This window comes from Musa acuminata, chromosome BXJ1-5 (assembly GCF_036884655.1).
Source record: "Musa acuminata AAA Group cultivar baxijiao chromosome BXJ1-5, Cavendish_Baxijiao_AAA, whole genome shotgun sequence".
NCBI lineage: Eukaryota > Viridiplantae > Streptophyta > Magnoliopsida > Zingiberales > Musaceae > Musa > Musa acuminata.
The window spans coordinates 26,363,811-26,388,598 of record NC_088331.1 but is presented as its reverse complement, the minus strand read 5'-3'; the positions used below and the strand labels follow the sequence as shown (position 1 = coordinate 26,388,598).

Sequence of the window (24,788 nt, the reverse complement as noted above, 5' to 3'; positions counted from 1 at the left end):
AAAACTGCGTTTAGACGCAAATTGCGCTTAGACGCAAACTGTGCTGAGACGCAAACTGCGCTTAGATGCAAACTGTGTTTAGACGCAAACTACGCTTAGACGCAAAACTGCGCTTAGACGCAAACTGCACTTTGATTCTGCTTTTATATCGAAATCACTTTTTATCGGACGAACGCAGCTTTAGCTTTTAAATTGCTGTAAGATTTCCGCTGCACTAATTCACCCCCCCCCCCCCCCCTCTTAGTGCTCTCGATCCTAACAATTGGTATCAGAGCAAGGTTAACTCTCTAAAGGATTAAAACCCAAGAGAGATGGCATACGCCGGAAACCAAGAGGGGCATTCTATTACACGTCCACCCATGTTCAGTGGAACGGACTACACCTACTGGAAGACCCGAATGAGGATCTTTCTTATTTCTATGGATTTTGAACTATGGAACCTTGTTGAAAATGGATTTTCAAAGTCTTCTCTTCCAATGATCGATTGGAACGATTTGGAGAAGAAGGCTTTCGCTCTTAATGCAAAGGCTATGAATGCCTTATTTTGCGCACTTGATAAAAACGAGTTTAATCGTGTTTCAACTTGCGAAACTGCATTTGATATTTGGCACACACTTGAAGTGACCCACGAGGGCACAAGTAGAGTGAAAGAGTCAAAAATCAATCTGTTGCTGCATTCTTTTGAACTTTTTCGAATGAAACCGAGTGAAACCATTGGCGACATGTTTACCCGTTTCACGGATGTCGTCAACGGTCTAAAAGGACTCGGAAAAAGTTTTTCGGATTTTGAACTCGTAAATAAAATACTAAGATCCCTTCCTAAAAGTTGGGATCCTAAAGTCACTGCCATTCAAGAGGCAAAAGATCTACGCAACTTCCCTCTTGAAGAACTAATCGGGTCATTAATGACCTATGAAATGACTTGCAAAGCTCATGAAGAGCAAGAAGACATCCTTCCAAAGAACAGGAAGGATATGGCACTTAAAACTTCTGAATGCCACTTGAGAGAAAACTCAAGTGATGAGGACTGTGATGATGACTCGAGCGCATCTGAAGAAGAGGAGTCCAACATCGAGCAAGTTGCTCATTACGCCTTAATGGCCATCGGAGAGGAGGTAACAGATTTATTAGATGCTGATTTATCTTTCGAGGAATTATTAAATGCCTTCCATGATTTATTTGATGAATGCAAAGTTATAAATAGAAAATACAAATTGCTAAAAAAGGTACATGATAGTCTTACTTGTGAGTTTAATAAGTTAAAAATCGAATATCATGATAGTTTAAATTCATGTATAAAATGTCATGATCTAGAAATCTGTCAAAAAGAAAACTTGCTACTTAAGGACACCTTGAAGAAATTCGAGGTTGGTAGCAAGTCATTAAACATGATCCTTACAAACAAGGGTCATGCTCCCAAAAGAAGTGGGATTGGATTTGTGAGGAGTCCTCACCAAAATCCAACTACCTTTGTAAAAGGCTCCATCTTACATGTTCAACACCAAACCAAGTGTAACTTTTGTTGCAAATCTGGACACAAGACACATTGTTGTCCATTCAAGAAAATAAGTCCAAACAAATTAATTTGGGTTCCTAAAGGAACCATGACAAATTCTATGCAACATGATAAAAAATGTAGATCTATTTGTGAGGAACCCAAAAGCAAATGGGTACCTAAACGTCATCCTTTCTTGTAGAAAACTAAACCATCGCAAGCTAGGAGCAAGAGATGGTACCTTGACAGTGGATGCTCAAGGCATATGACCGGAGATTCATCCCAATTCTCTAAGCTCTCTAGCATAAACGAAGGATATGTCACCTTCGGAGACAACAACAAGGGTAAAATCATTGGCAAAGGAACCATAGGTAACAAATCCAACTTTTCTATTGAAGATGTTTTGCTAGTTGATGGTCTAAAACATAACCTCCTAAGCATTAGTCAATTATGTGATAAAGGATATATCATCAAATTTGAATCTAATGCTTGCGTCATTGAAAAACCTCACAAAAACATATCTATGATTGCATTAAAGCAAAATAACGTATACACTATTGACATCGATGATTTATGTAATGAAATATGTTTTTCTGCTTTAAATGAGAATGCTTGGATATGGCACAGAAGATTAGGTCATGCTAGCATGAAGCTAATCACTCAAATATCATCCAAAGAACTTGTAAGAGGAATTCCTCATATCAAGTTCATCAAAGATAATGTATGTGATGCCTGCCAATTAGGTAAACAAATTAAGAGTAGCTTCAAATCTAAAAATCAAGTAAGCACCTCTAGGCCCTTACAATTGATCCATATGGACTTGTTCGGACCCATCTCCACATCAAGCCTAGGAGGTAGCAAATACGCTTTCGTCATCATAGATGACTATAGAAGATACACATGGACTTACTTTTTAAAACAAAAAAGTGAATGCCTTAGATCTTTTACCAAGTTTTGCAAACTCGTTCAGAATGAGAAAGGTTCTATGATTTCGTCAATTAGAAGTGATCATGGTGGTGAATTTCAAAACCATGATTTCCAAGAATTTTGTGAACTCAATGGATACAACCATAATTTCTCTACTCCTAGAAACCCTCAACAAAATGGAGTTGTAGAAAGAAAAAATCGAAATTTACAAGAAATGGCAAGAACCATGTTAAATGAACATAACCTACCCAAATATTTTTGGGCCGAAGCCGTAAATACTGCATGCTATATCTTAAATAGAGTTCTAGTGAGACCTCTACTAACCAAAACTCCCTATGAGTTATGGAACAATAAAAAACCCAACGTTTCATATTTCAAAGTCTTTGGGTGTAAGTGTTTTATCTTGAATGAAAAAGACAACTTAGGAAAATTTGATGCTAAATCCGATGAAGGAATCTTTCTTGGTTATTCTACAGTTTCTAAAGCCTTTCGTATCTTTAATAAAAGAACTCTAATTATTGAAGAATCCATTCATGTTGTTTTCAATGAGACTTCTGAACTCACGAAAAATGATCTTGACGATGATGTTAATTTTGATTCTTTAAATTTAAACGAGACCCCGTCTCCAACTAGCAACTTGGATGCATCCACTTCTCAGATTTCCTTACCCAAGGATTGGAAGTATATAGATGCTCATCCTAAGGAGCTAATCTTAGGAGACACATCAAAGGGAGTTCAAACACGATCTTCTCTTAAAACCTTTTGTGCAAATACCGCCTTTCTCTCCCAAATTGAACCCAAATGCGTTGATGAAGCCATGAAAGATGATTCATGGATTATCGCAATGCAAGAAGAATTAAATCAATTTGAAAGAAATGGAGTGTGGAAGCTTGTTCCTAGGCCAAATGACCATCTAGTTATTGGTACTAAATGGGTCTTCAGAAACAAGCAAAATGAAAATGGTATCGTGGTTAGAAACAAGGCTAGATTAGTGGCCAAAGGTTTCAACCAAGAAGAAGGTATCGATTACGAAGAAACCTTCGCTCCTGTGGCACGATTGGAAGCCATAAGGATGCTCCTTGCCTACGCTAGCAGTAATAATTTTAAGTTGTTTCAAATGGATGTTAAAAGCGCCTTTCTTAATGGCTTTATTTCCGAAGAAGTCTATGTTGAACAACCTCCTGGATTTGAAAATAATAGTCTCCCTAATCATGTGTTTAGATTAACTAAAGCTCTCTATGGTTTAAAACAAGCTCCTAGGGCTTGGTATGAGAGACTTAGTTCTTTTCTTATTGAAAATAATTTCATAAAAGGCAAGGTTGATACTACATTATTCATCAAGAACTTTGAAAATAATTTTCTCATTGTTCAAATTTATGTTGATGATATTATCTTTGGTTCTACAAATGAATCTCTTTGTGAATCCTTTGCGAAAACTATGAGTCATGAATTCGAAATGAGTCTAATGGGAGAGTTAACATTCTTCTTAGGCCTACAAATGAAACAACTAAGCAATGGCATCTTTATTAGTCAAACCAAATATGCTGAGTTTGCTAAAGAAGTTCAAAATGAATAATTCAAAAGCCATTGACACTCCTATGAGCACCTCCACTAAGTTAGAAATTGATGAGAATGGAGAAAGCTTCGATCAAAAAACCTATAGGGGTATGATAGGAAGTTTACTTTACCTCACTGCCACCAGACCAGACATCATGTTCAGTGTAGGACTTTGTGCTAGATTTCAATCAGACCCTAAGATATCTCATCTCAAAGCAGTCAAAAGAATACTCAGATATCTTAATGGAACTACCAATCTAGGATTATGGTACCCAAAATCAGAAAATTTTGAATTAACAGCTTATGCTGATGCGGACTTCGCTGGCTGTAGACTAGACAGAAAAAGCACATCAGGATCATGTCAATTTTTAGGACATGCCCTTGTATCCTGGTCATCTAAGAAACAAAACTCGGTTGCTCTATCAACAACCGAAGCTGAATACATTGCAGCAAGTGCATGCTGTGCACAAGTTGTATGGATGAAAAACACTTTAGAAGATTACAAAGTAAATCTTAAAGATATTCCCATTAAATGTGATAACACGAGTGCAATATGCTTAACTAAAAATCGTATACAACACTCAAGAACAAAACACATTGATATTAGACATCACTTTATACGAGATCATGTCACTAATCATGATGTAACCATAGAGTTTATTGATACCAAACATCAACTAGCTGATATCTTCACAAAACCCCTATGTGAAGAACAATTTGATTACATAAGAAGAGAATTAGGAATGTTGATGTGTCCGAATACTTAAAAAATTATTATTTTTCGGATGTTATTACTATTACATGCCTTGACATCGCATGTTGCAAATTATGTGACAAATATTTTTAACCAAATGCATGTAAGAAGTTCATTTTTCGGTTTGTATGCTAAAAATGGGATTTTCCTGTACACTCTTATGAAAACTTTTTGAAAAATGACTTTCCTCCTTCAAGCAATAAACAATAAAGAGATATTCAAAGTATTATATGTGTCATGACTTCCTTTATGTGCTTGATAATGCTATCATGCTTTTTGTTGATGACAAAGGGGGAGAAACATATGAATTGATAGACACTATGTCATAGCTGAACTGCCATAATCATGACATATCATGTCTATGTCATAGTTGCAAATACTTGAGTGATGCTATAAACAATGTTATAGTTATGCCATCCTTGCATCACCAAGAGATATGTGAACATGTGCTATAGTTTGCATCATGTCTTGATTTGATATTCTATATTGTGAAGAAAATGCAAACTTGCTAGAAAATCTCAAATGTGTGCATCATGTAAAAAGTCCTTCGTAGCTTTATATGATTACATGATGAATAGTTACAAACACTATCATGCAAACTTGATGATGTATGTCATGCCTTGACATCATTCTTGAAGAGATACATCATGATGGGCATCATGATGGGAGCATTGATAAGTTTAACTGATCTAACTTATCAATACGTCACTTGAATTCTTTGGTCTTGAATTCAAGGTTGACTTATCTCAACTATGGCATATAGATAGGGGGAGTTAAGGACAACTCCTTTATCAATTGATTGTCATCATCAAAAAGGGGGAGATTGTTGAATCTCGGATTTTGATGATGAAGTCAATTGTCATTTGTTATCTAATCTATGTGTTGAGATAAGTGTGCAGGATTAACTACGATGAGAGTAAGACAAGCAGCAGGTGTTGCGCCGGAGTCAAGATCATGATCACGTTGGGAGTTCGAGAGTTCGACGGAAGTTCGGACGGTCGTCGGAGGTTCAGCGAGAACAGATCCGAGAAGTCCAGAAGCTTGCCAAGCGAAGCTCGTCGGAACTCGCCAAGTGGATCGTCGCAAAGTCCAGGAGTATGCCGGATGTCCGCAGAAGGATCACCGAGGGTTTATCGGATGATCGACGGAAGTTCGCCGGAAACTCGCCGGAAGAAGCGATTGACGCATCGGAGCAAAGCTGCAGAAGTTGTCTTAGAGTTAATCGTAGTTAGCATGATGATTAAGCTTGAAAATGGGAGGTGATCCCATTAGCTTAATCTTGGGGCAATTGGGCCCCTGAAAAGATTCAAATTGGGCCGAATGGAGCGAACCATTCGGACCCTGATTGCACCAGGCGGTGCAACCGCCTAGGCCAGGAGGTGCAACCGCCAGGGCTGCGAGGCTGGGGCGGTTGGTGCAACCGCCTAGGCCAGGAGGTGCAACCGCCAGGGCTGCCCGCCAGGGCTGCGAAGCTGGGCGGTGCAACCGCCCCAGCCAAGAGGTGCAACCGCCTAGAGCTCAGTCTTCGAGCTAGACTGGGCGGTGCAACCTCCTCTGTCAAGAGGTAGCACCGCCAGAGCTCAAGTTTCGAGCTCTGCCAGGCGGTGCAACCACCGAGCTCAGTCTTCGAGCTCTGGCAGAGAGGTGCATCAGCCTGAGCTCAGTCTCGAGCTCTGCCAGGTGATGCAACCACCGAGCTCAGTCTTCAAGCTCTGGCAGAGAGGTGCATCAGCCTGAGCTCAGTTTCGAGCTCTGCCAGGTGATGCAACCACCGAGCTCAGACTTCGAGCTCTGCCAGGCGGTGCAACCACCGAGCTCAGTCTTCGAGCTCTGCCAGGCGGTGCAACCATCGAGCTCAGTCTTCGAGCTCTGGCAGAGAGGTGCAATCGCCTGAGCTCAGTCGTCGAGCTCTGCCAGGCGGTGCCACCTCTCCAATCAAGAGGTGCAACCGCCTGATCCCAGAATTCTGGGATTTGATTGATTTGATCGTTTTGAGCTCCAAATTTGAACTGGGTTGGGGCCTATAAATACCCCACCCATTCAGCACTGAAAAGATACAGATCCACACCGAATTCTTGATCTTTTCAGTGATTCTAAGAGCTCAAATTTGTGTAAAGTCCTAAAGTTCTCCTCCTTCTGTTCTTCAAGTCTTGAGTTGTAAAGAGAGGAGAGAAAGGATCTGTAAAGGTTGTCTCCTGAGCCTGTCAAAAGGAGAGAAACTGTAAAAGGGCAGTTAGCCTTCGCCCATTGAAGGAAGGCAGCTAGTTGACGTCGGTGACCTCGTCGGAGGAGGAAGCCAAAAGTGGAGTAGGTCAAGACTGACCGAACCACTCTAAATCTCTGGTTTGCTTTTACCTTGAGCACTTTATCATTACTGCAAACCTCCTACATTGCTACTGCCCTCTGCGCCTTTACGAACGAGTTTCTAAGCTCTGATCTTTCAGAATCTGCATTCAAACGTAAATCGTGTTTTCGTACGATCTTCACACTGCAGTTTACGCTTACATTCGGATTCCATTTATAACTACAAATTGCTTTCTACGTAAAACGCTTTTCAAGGTTCAAAACTGCTTTTAGACGCAAAACTACATTTAGACGTAAAATTACGTTTAGACGTAAAACTCGTTTAGACGCAAAACTGCGTTTAGACGTAAAACTGCGTTTAGACGCAAAACTGCGTTTAGACGCAAAACTACGTTTAGACGCAAAACTGCGTTTAGACATAAAACTGCATTTAGACGTAAAACTGCGTTTTGACGTAAAACTGCGTTTGAACGTAAAACTGCGTTTAGACGTAAAACTACGTTTAGACGCAAACTGCGCTTAGACGCAAACTGTGCTGAGACGCAAACTGCGCTTAGACGCAAACTGTGTTTAGACGCAAACTGCGCTTAGACGCAAAACTGCGCTTAGACGCAAACTGCACTGTGATTCTGCTTTTATATCGAAATCACTTTTTATCGGACGAACGCAGCTTTAGCTTTTAAATTGCTGTAAGATTTCCGCTGCACTAATTCACCCCCCCCCCCTCTTAGTGCTCTCGATCCTAACAAAAGGCCCCATCTTAATGTTAGATATCAAAGCAAATGCAACTTTTGTTGCAAGTTTGGACACAGGACGCATTATTGTCCATTCAGGAAAATTAGTCCAAACAAATTGATTTGGGTTCCTAAAGGAACCATGACAAATTCTATGCAACATGATAGAAAATGTAGATCTATTTGTGAGGCACCCAAAAGCAAATAGGTACCTAAAAATCATCCCTTCCTATAAAAATATTAAACTTTTAGGCTGGAGCAAGAAATAATATTCTGCTCCTTGATTCTCGATAGTCATAAACCAAGAGTCAAAAAGGAACTCGCAACGCTTAAATAACAAGTGGAAGTTATGAAATCACAAATGCAATTTGGATACAACCTTATTAGAAACATATGATTCCCAAATTCACATATCCCCTTGATCGTCGAACCCTTCAACTCTATCATCTACGAATTAATTCTTGTATCATGAAGAAACTAAATATGTCATGATCTTAAAAGGGATACCAAACAAACTATCAACATACGTACGACATATGCACGTTAAAAGATCTATCTTGATCATACAAGAGCTTCTTCCTTAAATAAAAACTCATACGAAATCACGTAAGAAACGTTAATTGCTCTGAAATGAAAAACTCTCCTCAAAGCAAAGGCTCCCTGATCAAATCACATTAGGTGCTCACTGGCTGTAGGCAGTGGCACCTCTCCAGCTGGCGGTGGCACCTCCAGCTACCACGGGTTGCCAACGGTTGCATCGCTCCAGCCAGAGGTGCAACCGCCCGCAACTCTGCCTTTTTAAACCCACGCTAGGGCCGGCGGTGGAATCAACCCCAACTCACTATCATTTCCTCCTCTACTCTTCCAAGTCTCCTCCATTCTCATTTCACTCCTCTAAGCTTTCCAAATACCTCCCATTTCGGAGCAAAACTTCAAGAATCCTTCCTTCTCTTGAAGATTTCACAAAGGTACTCTCTAAGAAGCTCTTAAATTCTGTTTTGTTCTTCATTTACTCTTGCTCATCATCATCCCTCTAAACAGCAGTAGTTATGGGATCTAGAAGATCCTCAAGGGACAAGGGAAAGAGGAGATTAGTAGAAGAGTTTGACTTCACCCTTTTCGATTCAAAAAACCATGCTGAAAAATTTCCCTCTTTCGAACTTAGAAGTATCAATAAGGGAAAATACGTAGATCTAAATGAACTAAGAGACATAGAGACTATCCAATGGTTTGCAAACCTAGATCTACTTCCAATCTTGTAGATTAACGAACCCATCTATCCTAGGCTAGTTAGATTATTTTACAATAACATACAAATAGATGATGAAGAAAGGATGTCCACCTATCTTTTAGGACAACACATCTCAATCACTGATAGGTTCATTTGTGATATGATAGGCATTCCCATGAAAAGCATAGGACTTTACTTTAGAGGATCATGGGATGATGAAAGTATTGGAACATCCTATGTTGAAGCCTTAGGAACAATCTTTGCCAATCATAACATAGCATTGATTCCTAAAAGTTGTGAACATCTACTGCCTTTGAACACTAAGATACTTCATCATATCATGACTAGTATAATTCTTCCTAAACAATACCATCATGATGAAATAAGTCAATTAGAATTAGGAACTATATACTTAATAATGAAGGGACATGACATCTGTCTTGGTTATCTTATTCAACAAAACATGTTAGAATTATCTAAGAAAGATATGATGCTCCCATATGGTGGTATAATCACAAGAATAATGAAAGCTTATGACATTCTAATACCACCAGAAGAAGAAGTAATGAAAGTAGATAGATTCAGCATAATAAACAAAAATCTACTTCACCGACTAAGATGTTACTATCGAAATGGTAACTGGGTTAGAATCCCTAGAAGAACTGATCACCCTCAACCTGAACCAGAACCGGAAACACCAGTATTTAGGGGTACCCAATCTTCTCCGACCCTTCCCTTTGAGGAAATACATCCAGTTGAGCAAACTCATACATCCATCGAAGAAATTGGGATTCGAATGGATCGATTCGAACAGAGACAAGAACGGATTGAACAACGACAAGATCAAATCCTATCTGAGCTGCAGCAAATTCATAGTCAATTTGACTCCTTGTTTAGGCACTTTAATTTTCCACCTCATCAATGAACTTGTTGAACACCTGTTGTTGTTGTAAACTTCTGATGTGTTGCCTGTAAACATCTATCGTGGTAAACATATATCTTGCGCCTTGTGGTAAAAGTTATCTCAGATTTTTATGGTATCATTACTGTTTGGTATGTGATGTGTCCAAATTAAGAATGTTGTGCTTTGAAACTAAAAGTTTTGAAAACCTTGTGCTTTGATTTCATTCGAAGAGAATTAGGAATGTTGATGTGTCCGAATAGATAAATTTGTTAAAATTATTTTTCGGACTATATTTAATGATCAGATCACTTGATTGCCATGTTTATATGTAAAAATCTGTAACAAAATATTGTCCAAATGCATCTTATTTGTTCGAATGCTATAAAACAGATTTTCTCGTACACTTTCATGAAAAATAAGTTTCTGAAATAGATTTGATGAAGTGATTCATGTGTATGTATTCCATCCTGCAAAATCTTTACATAGACAATGGATTATAACAAAAAGGGGAAGAGGTATTTAAAGCAATCTATGTAAAATTCCTCTATAAATTATTTTCCTGGTATCATAATTACTATGCTTTTTGTTGATGACAAAGGGGGAGATATATGAATTGATAAACACTGCTATGATTAGAAATACTACGAGTGATGCTATAAACACTGCTATGATTATGCCATCCTTGCATCACCAAGAGATATATGAACATGTGCTAAAGATTGCATTATGCCCTGAGTTGATATCTTATCATGTGAAGAAAATGCAAAACTTGCTAGAATATTTCAAATGTGTGCATCATGTAATAGTGCTTCATAGCTTTATATGATAATGTTCAAACGATATATGAACATGTGCTAAAGTTTGCATTATGCCCTGAGTTGATATCTTATCATGTGAAGAAAATGCAAAACTTGCTAGAATATTTCAAATGTGTGCATCATGTAATAGTGCTTCACAGCTTTATATGATAATGTTCAAACTACATGATGAATAGTTACAAACACAATCATACAAACTTGATGATGTATGTCAAGCCTTGACATCATTCTTGAAGAGATATATCATGATGGGTATCATGATGGGAGTATTGATAAGTTTAACTGATCTAACTTATCAATACATCACTTGAATTCTTAGGTCTTGAATTCAAGGTTGACTTATCTCAACTATGGCATATAGACAGGGGGAGTTAAGGATAACTCCATTATCAATTGATTGTCATCATCAAAAAGGGGGAGATTGTTGAATCTTGGATTTTGATGATGAAGTCAATTGTCATTTGTTGTCTAATCTATGTGTTGAGATAAGTGTGCAGGATTAACTACAATGAAAGTTAGACAAGCAGCAGGAGTTGCGCCGGAGTCAAGATCATGATCATGTTGGGAGTTCGACGGAAGTTCGGACGGTCGTCGGAGGTTCTGCGAGAATAGATCCGAGAAGTCCAGAAGCTTGCCAAGCGAAGCTCGTCGGAACTCGCCAAGTGGATCGTCGCAAAGTCCAGGAGTTTGCCGGAAGTCCGCAGAAGAATCACCGAGGGTTCATCGGATGATCGACGGAAGTTCGCCGGAAACTCGCCGGAAGAAGCGATTGACGCATCGGAGCAAAGCTGCAGAAATTGTCTTAGATTTAATCGTAGTTAGCACGTTGATTAAGTTGGAAAATGGGAGGTGATCCCATTAGCTTAATCTTGGGGCAATTGGGCCCCTGAAAAGATTGAAATTGGGCCGAATTTAGCTAACCATTCGGACCCTGATTGCACCAGGAGGTGCAACCGCCTAGGCCAGGAGGTGGCACCGCCTGGGCTAAGTCTCCCAGCGAGACTGGGCGGTGCAACCGCCCCAACCAAGAGGTGCAACCGCCTGAGCTCAGTCTTCGAGCTAGACTAGGCGGTGCAACCTCCCTGACAGAGAGGTAGCACCGCCTGAGCTCAGTCTTCGAGCTAGACTGGGCGGTGCAACCTCCCTGACAGAGAGGTAGCACCGCCTGAGCTCGGTCTTCGAGCTCTGGCAGAGAGGTGCAACCGCCTCAGTCAAGAGGTGGCACCGCCTGGGGCTCAGTCTCCGAGCCAAACTCAGGCGGTGCAACCGCCCCTGACAGAGAGGTGCAACCGCCTGGGCTCAGTCTCCGAGCTCTGCCAGGCGGTGCAACCTCTCTAGTCAGGAGGTGCAACCGCCTGATCCCGGAATTCCAGGATTTGATCGTTTTGAGATCCAAATTTGAACTGGGTTGGGGCCTATAAATACCCCACCCATTCAGCACAGAAATGATATAGACCTACACCGAAATCTTGATTCTTTCTGTGATTCTAAGAGCTCAAATTTGTTGTAAAGCCTTTAAGTCTCCTCCTTCTGTTCTTTAAGTTTCTGAACTGTAAAAGTGAGGAGAGAAAGGTTCTGTAAGGGTTGTCTCCTGAGCCCATCAAAAGGAGTGAAACTGTAAAAGGGCAGTTGGCCTTCGCCCATTGAAGGAAGGCAGCTAGTTGACGTCGGTGACATCGTCGGAGGAGGAAGCCAAAAGTGGAGTAGGTCAAGACTGACCGAACCACTCTAAATCTCTGGTTTGCTTTTATTTCGAGTACCTTATCATTACTGCAAACCTCCTACATAACTACTGCTCTCTACGCCTTTACGAACAAGTTCTAAGTGCTGATCTTTTCGAATCTGCATTCAAACGTAAATCTGTGTTTTTCGTACGATCAGCTTACGTTTGCGTTTTGATTCTGCAAAACTGTCTTCTGCGCTTTTTTTGAACTTGCTTCTAAGTTTAGATCTCTTTGAAACTGTTTTAGACGCAAACTACGTTTAGACGTAAAACTGCGTTTAGACGCAAACTGCGTTTAGACGTAAAACTGCGTTTAAACGTAAACTGCGCAAACTGTGTTTAAACATAAAACTATGTTTTAGACGTAAACTTTTTTTAAACGTAAAACTACGTTTAGACGTAAAACTGCGTTTAGACGCAAACTGCGTTTAGACGTAAAACTGCGTTTAGACGTAAACTGAGTTTAGACGCAAAACTGTGTTTCGACGCAAACTACGCAAACTGTGTTTGGACATAAAACTATGTTTTAGACGTAAACTACTTTTAGACGCAAACTACGTTTAGACGTAAAACTGCGTTTAGACGTAAACTGAGTTTAGACGCAAAACTGCGTTTAGACGTAAAACTATGTTTAGACGCAAAACTGCGTTTAGACGCAAATTGTATTTAGACGCAAACTCAGTTTAGACGTAAACTGTGCTTAGATGTAAACTGCGCTTAATCTTAAGTAATCTTAGAATCGGCTTTTACATCGAAATAGTTTTTATCGGACGAACGCAGCTTTCGTTTTTAAATCGCTGAAAGATTTTCGCTGCACTAATTCACCCCCTCTTAGTGCTCTTGATCCTAACAACATCAACTATACTTCCATTTACTCTTAAGTTGAAGAACTTTTCGAAACGGTTTTCATCGAAAATGATTTCATCGTACGAACGTCATTTTAATCGACGAAAGTTTTCCGCTGCACTAATTCACCCCCGCCCCCCCCCCCCCCCCCCCCACCTCTGAGTTCTTTTGATCCCAACATATTTATCATTTTATCATGATTTGAAAATTGATATAAATGGAAAAAAATTGCAACAATGTATTCTTTCTTTCTTTTTGGCGATAACTAAATGGGAAAAAAGTCTTGCTAGCTTGCACATCTCAAAGAAAAGAGAAAAGTGCTAGCTTGTATATATTAAGAAAAAAAAACTTGCAAACTTGTCTCGAAAGAGAAGAAAGAATTGCAAGCTTGCAATCTCAAGAGAAGCACAAGTGTTATCTTGCCTATCTTAAGAAGCAGTGAATTATTCATTTGCACATCTTAAAAACTTGCTAGCTTGCATGTTCTAAAATAATATAAAACTTACTAATTTACTAGCTTGCATTCTATTTCAAAAACTTGCCAGTTATACTTCTCCTTTTGTTGATGACAAAGGGGGAGAAGTTACGATGATAATATGAAATTATGCATGAAATACTCATGATATTATGATGATGCATACAATGAAAATTTATGATGATCATACATGGTAGGATGTAATGTACTTTGATATTTTGATACCATGATGATTTAAAATATTTATGATTTAGAATTATGCATACAATAAAGTGATTAATTAGTTCTTTCAATATTTACGATGCATGCAATGATGAAATACTCATGATACTCTAAATTTAAAGTTTCTATCAATATGACACATATTGATAATGGGAGTTTAGTTTAAACTCCGTTATCAATTGATTGTCATCATAAAAAAGTGAGAGATTATTGAATCTCGTGTTTTGATGATGAAATCAATTGATAAGTTTATGATCAAATATACGTTTTGAGTAACGCAAGACTAGTTTCAATTATGGAGACACAATTTGATTAAAGTAGAAAGAATCAATATTGGGCTGAAGTCGAACATGTAAGAAGATTGGACGTCAAGCCGAAGAATCGATCGATGTGTTGGCAGAAGGCTTCGTGCTAAGAGTTCGGGCATCGAGCTATGAAGATCGGACATTATGCCAAGGAGATTGGATGTTGCGAGAAGATAATATATCGATTGGGCAGTATGCCGATTGGGCAATATGTCGAAGGAGAGGACAATATACCAAAAGGTCGGATGAAGCGCTAGATGAACTAATGACATGTTAGATAATATATAATTGATGCTTTGTAATAATTATCTAGATCGAAGTAGTTTTAGTTATAATTAGATTTGTTTATAATATAATTAGGCCAACTCAATTAGGAGCCAACTAGGTCTGAATTAAGACTATTTTGGGCCAAGTGGAAGGCCCATTTAATGACCCTCAATTGGCCCAAGCGGTGGCACCGCTTGAGGCTCAGCATCCCAAGTGGTCTAGGTTGTGGTACCACCTAGACTAGGTGATGGTATCATTGTAGTTAATGCTGTCAAGCGATGGTACCGCCCTGTCAAGCGATAGTACCGCCAAAGCCTAGTTTTCAAGGCTTTATCAAGTGATGGTACCACCTAGATTGGGCAGTGGTACCGCCTAGTATCAAACTAACAAGTGGTGGCACTACCCAATACTAGTGGTGGTACCGTCAGTAACCCGAAAGCATGGGGATTTAAATTTTGGCTCAAAGTTTTGAAACCATTTGGGGTCTATAAATACCCCACAAATTCCTACTTAGAATATACATAAAAATTGTAAAAAATCTGTGATTCCTTGTAAACTCTTTTAAGTATAGAGTCCCTCCTCCAAGAGCTTAGTGATAATCGATGCTTGTGAGAGAATACTCATAAAAGAGGTGTGTAAAGGTTCACTCTTGAATTTATGAAAAGGAGAGAGTGTAAGGGTAGTTGATCTTCATTCATTAGAGAAAAGATTGATAGTGGAAGCCAATGATCTCGAGTGAAGAGGAATCGAGAGTGGATGTAGGTCACGACGACTGAACCACTATAAATCTGGTGTACTCAGTTTACATTTCTATTCTGTTTTTCATTCTCATATTACAAACTAATTTACTTGCTTACTACTTTTACTATACTTACAAACGCACTTTCAAATTAAACTTATCTTTCCGATACAAGCTTTATCGAATAATATTTTTAAATTGACATAATTTTTCGTAATCACTAATTCACCCCATGCCCTCTTAGTACCAACTTGATCCTATCAAGCATTTCACGTAAATAGACACTAACGTTTGTTAACTCAGATTTGATGGGAGGAGTTTATATGCTATATTTTTTAAAATATAAGATTTATTTTAGATATGAGTAAACCATAAGGGCTTAAGAGGTTCATGGCCAAAACTACAAGGTTAAAATGGACCTTAATCTTTAATTATACGTGTTATTATATTAACTCAAACTTGATGGGAGGGACCTATATGCTACGTTTTTGAAAATATAATATGTTATTTTAAATACGAGTAAATCATAAGGGATTAAGAGATCAATAGTCAAAATCACAAGAGGCTAAAATATACCTTAACCCATCTAAATATGAGCTAAAATATATAGATAATTCAAACGTAATATCTATTATTTTCTTTTTTTCTATTTCTAGTATTTTTCAGGTTATTTATGTGTCTATATATACATAATTTTTATGTGTATTTTTAAAAAATTTATATTTTTGAGTATTTTGTCCCATTTTCAAATTTCCAATAGGCTCCACAACCTTTTTATAATTCTAAAGTTTCTCATCCAAACACCCTATGGATCAATCCATAGTGTGAACGATCTAATCCGCATGCATAAGGCTCACATTATTAGTTAGATTTTTTTTAATAAGCTTTCCATATTTTTAAATTTTCACTTCCACCAAAAGTCCATTCGAGAATTCAAGAATATCGGAACTTAGATAAATTGACTCAAAACCCAATAAAAACTAACTTACATACAAAAATATGATTTTGAATAATTATTCTTATTGATTTAGGAATAAAATAACTAAATAGATAGGTTTTTAATTAATTATAATAATTTTGAATTGGTTAATAATGTTTTTGGTTCCTCCATAAAAATACTGTAAGTCTATTCTAAAACGTTATAACTAATAGCAAATGTACCAAAGATCCAATAAAAATCAGCTCGTTATAAAAGAAATAGGGTTTCGATTTTGTATCTTTATTGGATTAAGATCAAGAATAATTTTTGAATAGATTTATAATATCTTAAAAATATTATAAATTTATTTAAAGAAAACTGTAACTGAAAAATTGGACCAATTTAAAATTGGTCGACCAGTTCACTCAATGGATCGGTCCACCACAAATGGAAATAGTTATTGTGTCATATAAGGAGTCTTTCAAGGATTATAAAAAGATGGGGCGTAACTCTTAAATAAATACGTATCTCTGAAGAGAAATTATAAAAAAAATATTTTTTTTATTGATAACAACACGCATTCTCCAAAACACTAATTGCTCTTTTGTTGTATTTACCCAGTCGCTACCGTATAACTCAGTCGCTAGCTCCCACATGAATAAATTTTCCTATATCTTGACCTGCTTATTCTGATTCAAGTTTCAGCTCCATGGTCATCCTATATCGTATGGATTCAGGGGTTTTAAGACAGTGAATATTCCATTTTGATCAATGAAGAAACCCTTAAATGTTGCGTCTGAGAAAATCCAAGCAGATATTAATGATAAATCAAAACATGTTAGAGAAGCAATATTGAGCATCACACAAGGGCAAGTCTTTCAGCGGCATAAAACATATTTCTCAGGTGGTTTCAGTGATTCCATTGAATGAAAATGTCGACAGATAAATGTAAAAGAAGTGAATGCATTAAGTGTTTCACTTTTCCGTCAAGTTGACCATAAAATAACATCATCCTAGAGAAGCTTCCACAGTGTGAAGATGCCACCATCAATTTCCACAAATAACAAATTAGAAACTATTATCCTCGACGACTTTTTATAAGGAACATGGCGGTGGTTAGTGGATATTGACTCACGACTTCGAGAATGATGGATCTTTTTTTTTTAAAGGATGTTGATTGATTAGTGACTCAATAATTACTAGCTCGTTGTCATTATATTATCTATAATGATTCTTGGAATATACTACAGCACGAAGGAAGAAACATATTGGTATAGCATGGCCATGTTAGGCAAACATAGGAAAAAAGAAAAGGCTTTGTCAGTACCTGAGGAGCTTTGTGAGTTGGCCTTCTGTTGATTCTTTCTAGATAATATATTGACAAAAGTCACCTGCACTTTCAGTTTCTTGATAATTCAGCATGTATTAGTAACCAATGTTGGAAATTTTCAAGCTGTAAATTTCCTAATACCAATGTATATAAATTGTAGGTATATAATACATATAAAACTACAAGAAAATTTCACCTAAAACACTCATATTAAAAGTCAGTACTGAATAAGTTGGAAGACGTAGTTCTCTTAGACTAAATATCCACCAAAATGAACACCTGAAAAGCATTAATATGGATGTGAATATGATTATTCCTCTTATGGCTCAAGAGTGTATCTTATTAATGCATGCAACTACTAACTAGCAATGACCACAACAAACCCTTCATATCCTTCCATTTCATTGTTGCCAAATTACTAGAAAATTGCTCCTAAACCTCTGTTTTGAGAATTTCGACAAATGGAATTCTTCCATTTTCTATTATTGTTTTTCACTCCAATGACATGTAGTCTTTCCAAAATTCCGCAAATTTTATAGCCTAACGTTGAACGATTCTTACAATCTTGGTGACTGAAGCATCGATTTGTTCCATGGAAACTGGAAATTGGGCGTGATCGGATTCTTATAGTTCTCACCCTAGCAGCGCAGGGAAGCCGCTCCGGGTCCGGGTCACCGCGGTTCGGGGGCTGCTCGGGGTCGACCGAGCCGCCCGCGGCGAGTCGAGGGTCCGACGGAGGAGCTGCCTGACGGCGGCAATCAGCTGCTCCGCTGGATCCACCGCCGCGGCGTCGGCCGAGCGGAAGCTACGGCAGAAGCTGGCATGGCGGACCATGGCCTCCTCCGGCGAGATCAGCAGCTCGGAGCGGCGGATCTCGTCCTGGACGGCCTCGGCGCAGAGGCCGCAGATCCACCGCCCCCCGTACTGCTCCCGGACACCCGCGATGTACGCCGGCGTGCACTCCTCCGTGAGCCCGCAGCAATCGCATGCCGCGAACTCTACCTCCACCGCCGCCGCCGCGGCTACAGCTTCTCCCCCGCTAATCACCGTCGCGGACATGACGAACAACGAATCTAGAAGCAGGCTTCGCCTAGATCTAAAAGCAAGAGAGAAATTCCAGGTTCAAACAGAGAAGCGAGGTATCGACTGCTCGATCTAGATCTGTTAGAAGAGTAAACCAACTAGTACCGATTGGAGGGGGATGTGGGGCGATGGAAAAGAGATGGAGGTGGGTGGCTACCGCTCCGTCTCAACAGAAGCAACATCGATGCGCAAGTCCTTCTCTCCTCGGTCTCCTCCTGCAGCGGCCGCCTGTGGTGCGTTGTTATCCTCCTCGCGGGGTAGGGTGACCTCCATCTCAATCAAAGACCCAAATCAAGGCGTCGCTCTCTCTCTCTCTCTCTCTCTCTCTCCGTCCTCCCTTACTCTTCTTCTTCTTCTTCTTTGGTTCTCCGACGATTGCTTCCGTGCGATGGTGGGGGTTGGGTGCTGCTGAGTGGCGTCGGAACGGGGTTTTTATTTGGTAGCGAGGAGTGTAGACGTAGGTCCCGCGCCAATGATTGGGGAAGTGGGTTGGGTGACGGAGCCGCGTCAGCTAGGATCGGTTGGCATTAGATTCCCCGCCTTGCCATTCTCCGAGCTACGCTTTCCCCACCCGCACTACCCACCTAGCCTTCAATTAATGGAGACAATGGGACCAACTAGTCTATGTCCAATCATAGCACAGGTAGAAATCGGGGCAGACGAGAATGTGCGTATTCTTTTGTGCCAGCAGGCATCTTGTTTCTGGAGCGACGATGCCAGCTGTCTGCCAATTCATCATCGTGTCTTTTAACAAAGTCCGCTTCCGTTGGTGGGAAGTCGTCGCCCTCGCCCCTGAGCAAGGCGGGCCTCCGATCAACAAACAGGAGCCCACATCACACTGATATTACTTGGGCGGACCCGATCATCCCAACCACTCCCTGCGTCAATGTGATCTCTCTCGCAACCTAAATACCATGCAATTGACGCAAAGGACCAACCAACCTTATCAAGACTCAAACCAATCCAACCTTATCAAGAATGACCACATCGGATTGATTCGGAAGAATCCCACGAAATCATGATGAGACGCTCTCTCATCTGACATCTTATGCTTACCAACTTTTGACTGTAAGCATGGCCACTGTTCGAATCAAGTCACAAGAATCTCACAGAATCATGATACTTTTGTCTCATTTAATATTTTTTCTTCTTATTTTACAAATCGAACCCCCACTCCATCATGGCATTTCGCATCCCAATAGGTATTCTTTTTTGGATTTTCCTGTGAAACCAATTGCTATTACGAATAAAGCTGCTGATATTTCAATTTCCCTAAAAGATCAAAGACGATAGTTAGATCACCCTTTACAGAAGATAGAATCAATAGAGATGCTAAAATCACTATTCTTGTGAATTCCACGTCATAATTATCCACCTTATCATATCCAGATGCTTTAGATATCGGTAGTGTTAGATCAAAAGAATATATCAAAGATCTGATGTGGAGGTAGCTAAACATACACTTGATGGCCAACAAAATGCTAGCTAGGTATGATATCCTCCAGCAGTTGATGCAAAAAGGACTTTTAATTGGAAATAATATTTTCTGCATTGTAATTCACAGGATATTTCAGTTGTGAGTGCTTGCTTGGGAAATTTATTGGATTAAGAAACCATAAATAGTAAATTGCTCCAAATTATTTTTTCTACACATCAAAAAAAAAAAAACAGGTAGTAAGAGAAAAAGGGGAAAGTCATGACCCTAAAATATTCACTCTACAAATGCTCACAAAAGTCTAGTCTTATATTTAAAGTGCATCCAACAATTGGCTGTTGAATCTCGAATTTTGATGATAAAATCAATTGATGGGTTAATTGATGTAATCCATATTATTGAGTTAAGTATGCAGGATTAACTACGATAATCAGAAAACACAAAGCAAGAATACCGGAGTCAAGATCGATAGACGTTTAAGAGTCCGAAGAATCGTCAGAGATACTGCCGGAACCAACCGAGAAGAAATCGGGAACCTATCGGAATTTTCGGAAGTTCGCCGAAGAGATCGTCGGAGGTTCACGGAGATCACCGAGAAGGCTCGGCTACTCGTTAAAATCATTACAAGATCAGGAGCTTGCAGGGAGTCCGTCGGAAAGCTCGCCGGAACAAGACTCGACGTTCGCGGTTGAAAACTTGCTTAGGATATTTTTTTTGTTATGTAATTCACTTGTAATTAGGATTAGGATTAAGAGATAATCCTATATCCTGGTTAGGGGCCAACTGGGCCCAAAGTCAGATTTGGTTTGGGCTAAAATTAAGCAAAACCAGTGAATCGGAGAGCCAGGCGGTGGCATCGCCCAGCACCCGAGAGCTGGGAGGTGGCACCGCCTGGGCTGGGCGGTGGCACCGCCCAGCACCCGAGAGCTAGGCGGTGACACCTCCTGGGCTGGGCGGTTACATCGACCAGCACCCGAGCGCTGGGCGGTGGCACCGCCAGCATCGGGAACATAAGAGAATTCAAATTTTTTGGAGCCCAAATTTGAATCCTCTTTAGGCCTATAAATACCCCTCAAGTCTCAACTGAGAATACAACTTTTTGAGCAGTAAGTGATTGAGAGAAAAGTCTTAGAAGAGTCTTTGCCTTTCTTATTTTCAATTTGCTAGTGTTCACCTCCTTCTTTCTTGTTGAAAATCTGTAAGAGAGTGAACCGCTTGTAAAAGTTGTAAGAGGGGTATTTACCCTTCCCTTTCAAGAGATTTGCTAGTGGAAGGTGGGAGCCTCATCGAAGAGGGGCCTCGCAAGTGGATGTAGGTCACTTGAGCGAACCACTTTAAAAACGGCGTAATCTTTGGGTCGCATTTCATTATTGCTATTTACATTACTGCAAACCCTCTTACTTGCTTTATTTCCTCATTACATTTACTACACAACTTTGCGAATACGCTTTCAAATTAAGCACTTCCGATTCCGATTTTTATCGTACGAAAGATTTGTCGAAACCAACGTTTTAAGTCGCTACACTAATTCACCCCTCCCCCTCTTAGTGCCGCTCCGATCCTAACAATTGGTATCAGAGCTGTTAGGATCGAGAGCACTAAGAGGGGGGGGGGGTGAATTAGTGCAGCGGAAATCTTACAGCAATTTAAAAGCTAAAGCTGCGTTCGTCTGATAAAAAGTGATTTCGATATAAAAGCAGAATCACAGTGCAGTTTGCGTCTAAGCGCAGTTTTGCGTCTAAGCGCAGTTTGCGTCTAAACACAGTTTGCGTCTAAGCGCAGTTTGCGTTTGAGCACAGTTTGCGTCTAAACGCAGTTTTACGTCTAAACGCAGTTTTACGTTCAAACGCAGTTTTACGCCAAAACGCAGTTTTACGTCTAAACGCAGTTTTACGTCTAAACGCAGTTTTGCGTCTAAACGCAGTTTTGCGTCTAAACGCAGTTTTACGCCTAAACGCAGTTTTACGTCTAAACGCAGTTTTACGTCTAAACGCAGTTTTGCGTCTAAACGCAATTTTACGTCTAAACGTAATTTTACGTCTAAATGTAGTTTTGCGTCTAAAAGCAGTTTTGAACCTTGAAAAGCGTTTTACGTAGAAAGCAATTTGCAGTGATAAATGGAATCCGAATGTAAGCGTAAACTGCAGTGTGAAGATCGTACGAAAACACGATTTACGTTTGAATGCAGATTCTGAAAGATCAAAGCTTAGAAACTCGTTCGTAAAGGCGCAGAGGGCAGTAGCAATGTAGGAGGTTTGCAGTAATGATAAAGTGCTCAAGGTAAAAGCAAACCAGAGATTTAGAGTGGTTCGGTCAGTCTTGACCTACTCCACTTTTGGCTTCCTCCTCCGATGAGGTCACCGACGTCAACTAGCTGCCTTCCTTCAATGGGCGAAGGCTAACTGCCCTTTTACAGTTTCTCTCCTTTTGACAGGCTCAGGAGACAACCTTTACAGATCCTTTCTCTCCTCTCTTTACAACTCAAGACTTGAAGAACAGAAGGAGGAGAACTTTAGGACTTTACACAAATTTGAGCTCTTAGAATCACTGAAAAGATCAAGAATTCGGTGTGGATCTGTGTCTTTTCAGTGCTGAATGGGTGGGGTATTTATAGGCCCCAACCCAGTTCAAATTTGGAGCTCAAAACGATCAAATCGATCAAATCCCAGAATTCTGGGATCAGGCGGTTGCACCTCTTAACTGGAGAGGTGGCACCGCTTGGCAGAGCTCGACGACTGAGCTCAGGCGATTGCACCTCTCTGCCAGAGCTCGAAGACTGAGCTTGATGGTTGCACCGCCTGGCAGAGCTCGAAGACTGAGCTTGGTGGTTGCACCGCCTGGCAGAGCTCGAAGTCTGAGCTCGGTGGTTGCATCACCTGGCAGAGCTCGAAACTGAGCTCAGGCTGATGCACCTCTCTGCCAGAGCTCGAAGACTGAGCTCGGTGGTTGCATCACCTGGCATAGCTCGAGACTGAGCTCAGGCTGATGCACCTCTCTGCCAGAGCTCGAAGACTGAGCTCGGTGGTTGCATCACCTGGCAGAGCTCGAGACTTGAGCTCTGGCGGTGCTACCTCTTGACAGAGGAGGTTGCACCGCCCAGTCTAGCTCGAAGACTGAGCTCTGGGCGGTTGCACCTCTTGGCTGGGGCGGTTGCACCGCCCAGCCTCGCAGCCCTGGCGGTTGCACCTCTTGGCTGGGGCGGTTGCACCGCCTAGCCTCACAGCCCTAGCGGTTGCACCTCCTGGCTGGGGCGGTTGCACCGCCTGGTGCAATCAGGGTCCGAATGGTTCACTCCATTCGGCCCAATTTGAATCTTTTCAGGGGCCCAATTGCCCCAAGATTAAGCTAATGGGATCACCTCCCATTTTCAAGCTTAATCATCGTGCTAACTACGATTAACTCTAAGACAACTTCTGCAGCTTTGCTCCGATGCGTCAATCGCTTCTTCCGGCGAGTTCCCGGCGAACTTCCGTCGATCATCCGATAACCCTCGGTGATCCTTCTGCGGACATCCGGCATACTCCTGGACTTTGCGACGATCCACTTGGCGAGTTCCGACGAGCTTCGCTTGGCAAGCTTCTGGACTTCTCGGATCTGTTCTCGCTGAACCTCCGACGACCGTCCGAACTTCCGTCGAACTCTCGAACTCCCAACGTGATCATGATCTTGACTCCGGCGCAACACCTGCTGCTTGTCTTACTCTCATCGTAGTTAATCCTGCACACTTAAAACAAAACTTCGATCGAGACAATTAATCCTAAGCAATTAACCAAGTTGTCCGACATGTCATTGGTCCCTCGACGCTTCGTCCGATTCTTCGGTGCATCGTCCTCTCCTGCAGCCTATTGCCCAATCGGCTAGTTGACTCCGCAACTCCGATATCCTTGGCACAATACCCGCTCTTCTTGGCCCGATGCCCGAGTTCACGGCCCGAAGCCTTCTGTCGATACGTCGACCGATCCACCAGCCCGACGTCCAATCTTTTGACATGTTCCTTCGGCACAACATGATTTTCCTGCTTTAATTGTCTCATCCTGATCGAAGCATCCTGCGTCACTCAAAACGCAGATTAAATCATAAACATATATCAAGTAGTTTCATCATCAAAATACGAGATTCAACAATCTCCCCCTTTTTGATGATGACAACCACTTGATGACGGAGTTAAACTTAACTCCCGGAGTTTAAACAAACTTCCCCTATCAATATGTCATATTGATAGAACCTTGAATTCAAACTGAATTCAAGTCATTGCAATATTCATCATGAATACTTGCAACACGTCAACATGAACATATGCATAAACTTTATGCATCACATGTCATGTCATCAACATACTTTCATCAACATACTTCTCCCCCTTTGTCATCAACAAAAAGGAGAAGTATCACAATCAAGTGTTTGTGATATAGATTCAACTCATTGCATGAAAAAGATAGTATCAAGTTTTATCATCATGCAAGTTTGCTAATATCAACATGAAAAATTACGATGTAAGCTTTTGATATCATAACGCAAACATTTCAAGTGTTTATCAATTGTAGCATTTCATCACATGGTAAGATATCAATGCGTAAAATTACGATACAAGCTCTTGATATCTTAATGCATGATGCAAACATGGCATAATGCAAGTTTGGCAATCATAGCATCAATTCATATATTTCTCACCCTTTGTTATCAACAAAACGGAGAACGATATAAGCAAATTTTAAGCATA

General features: G+C 40.4%; 1 protein-coding gene across 1 annotated transcript; it reads right to left on the bottom strand.

Moving 5' to 3' along the window:
* Positions 1–17,919: 17,919 nt before the first annotated feature.
* Positions 17,920–19,017, bottom strand: LOC135674094 (uncharacterized). The gene is made up of 2 exons (XM_065183551.1): positions 18,739–19,017; positions 17,920–18,646 (listed from the first exon to the last, which is right to left on the bottom strand). Exons 1-2 carry the CDS (start codon positions 18,813–18,815, stop codon positions 18,184–18,186), a joined length of 540 nt encoding a protein of 179 aa, XP_065039623.1. The 5' UTR covers positions 18,816–19,017; the 3' UTR covers positions 17,920–18,183.
* Between the last annotated feature and the right edge of the window lie 5,771 nt (positions 19,018–24,788).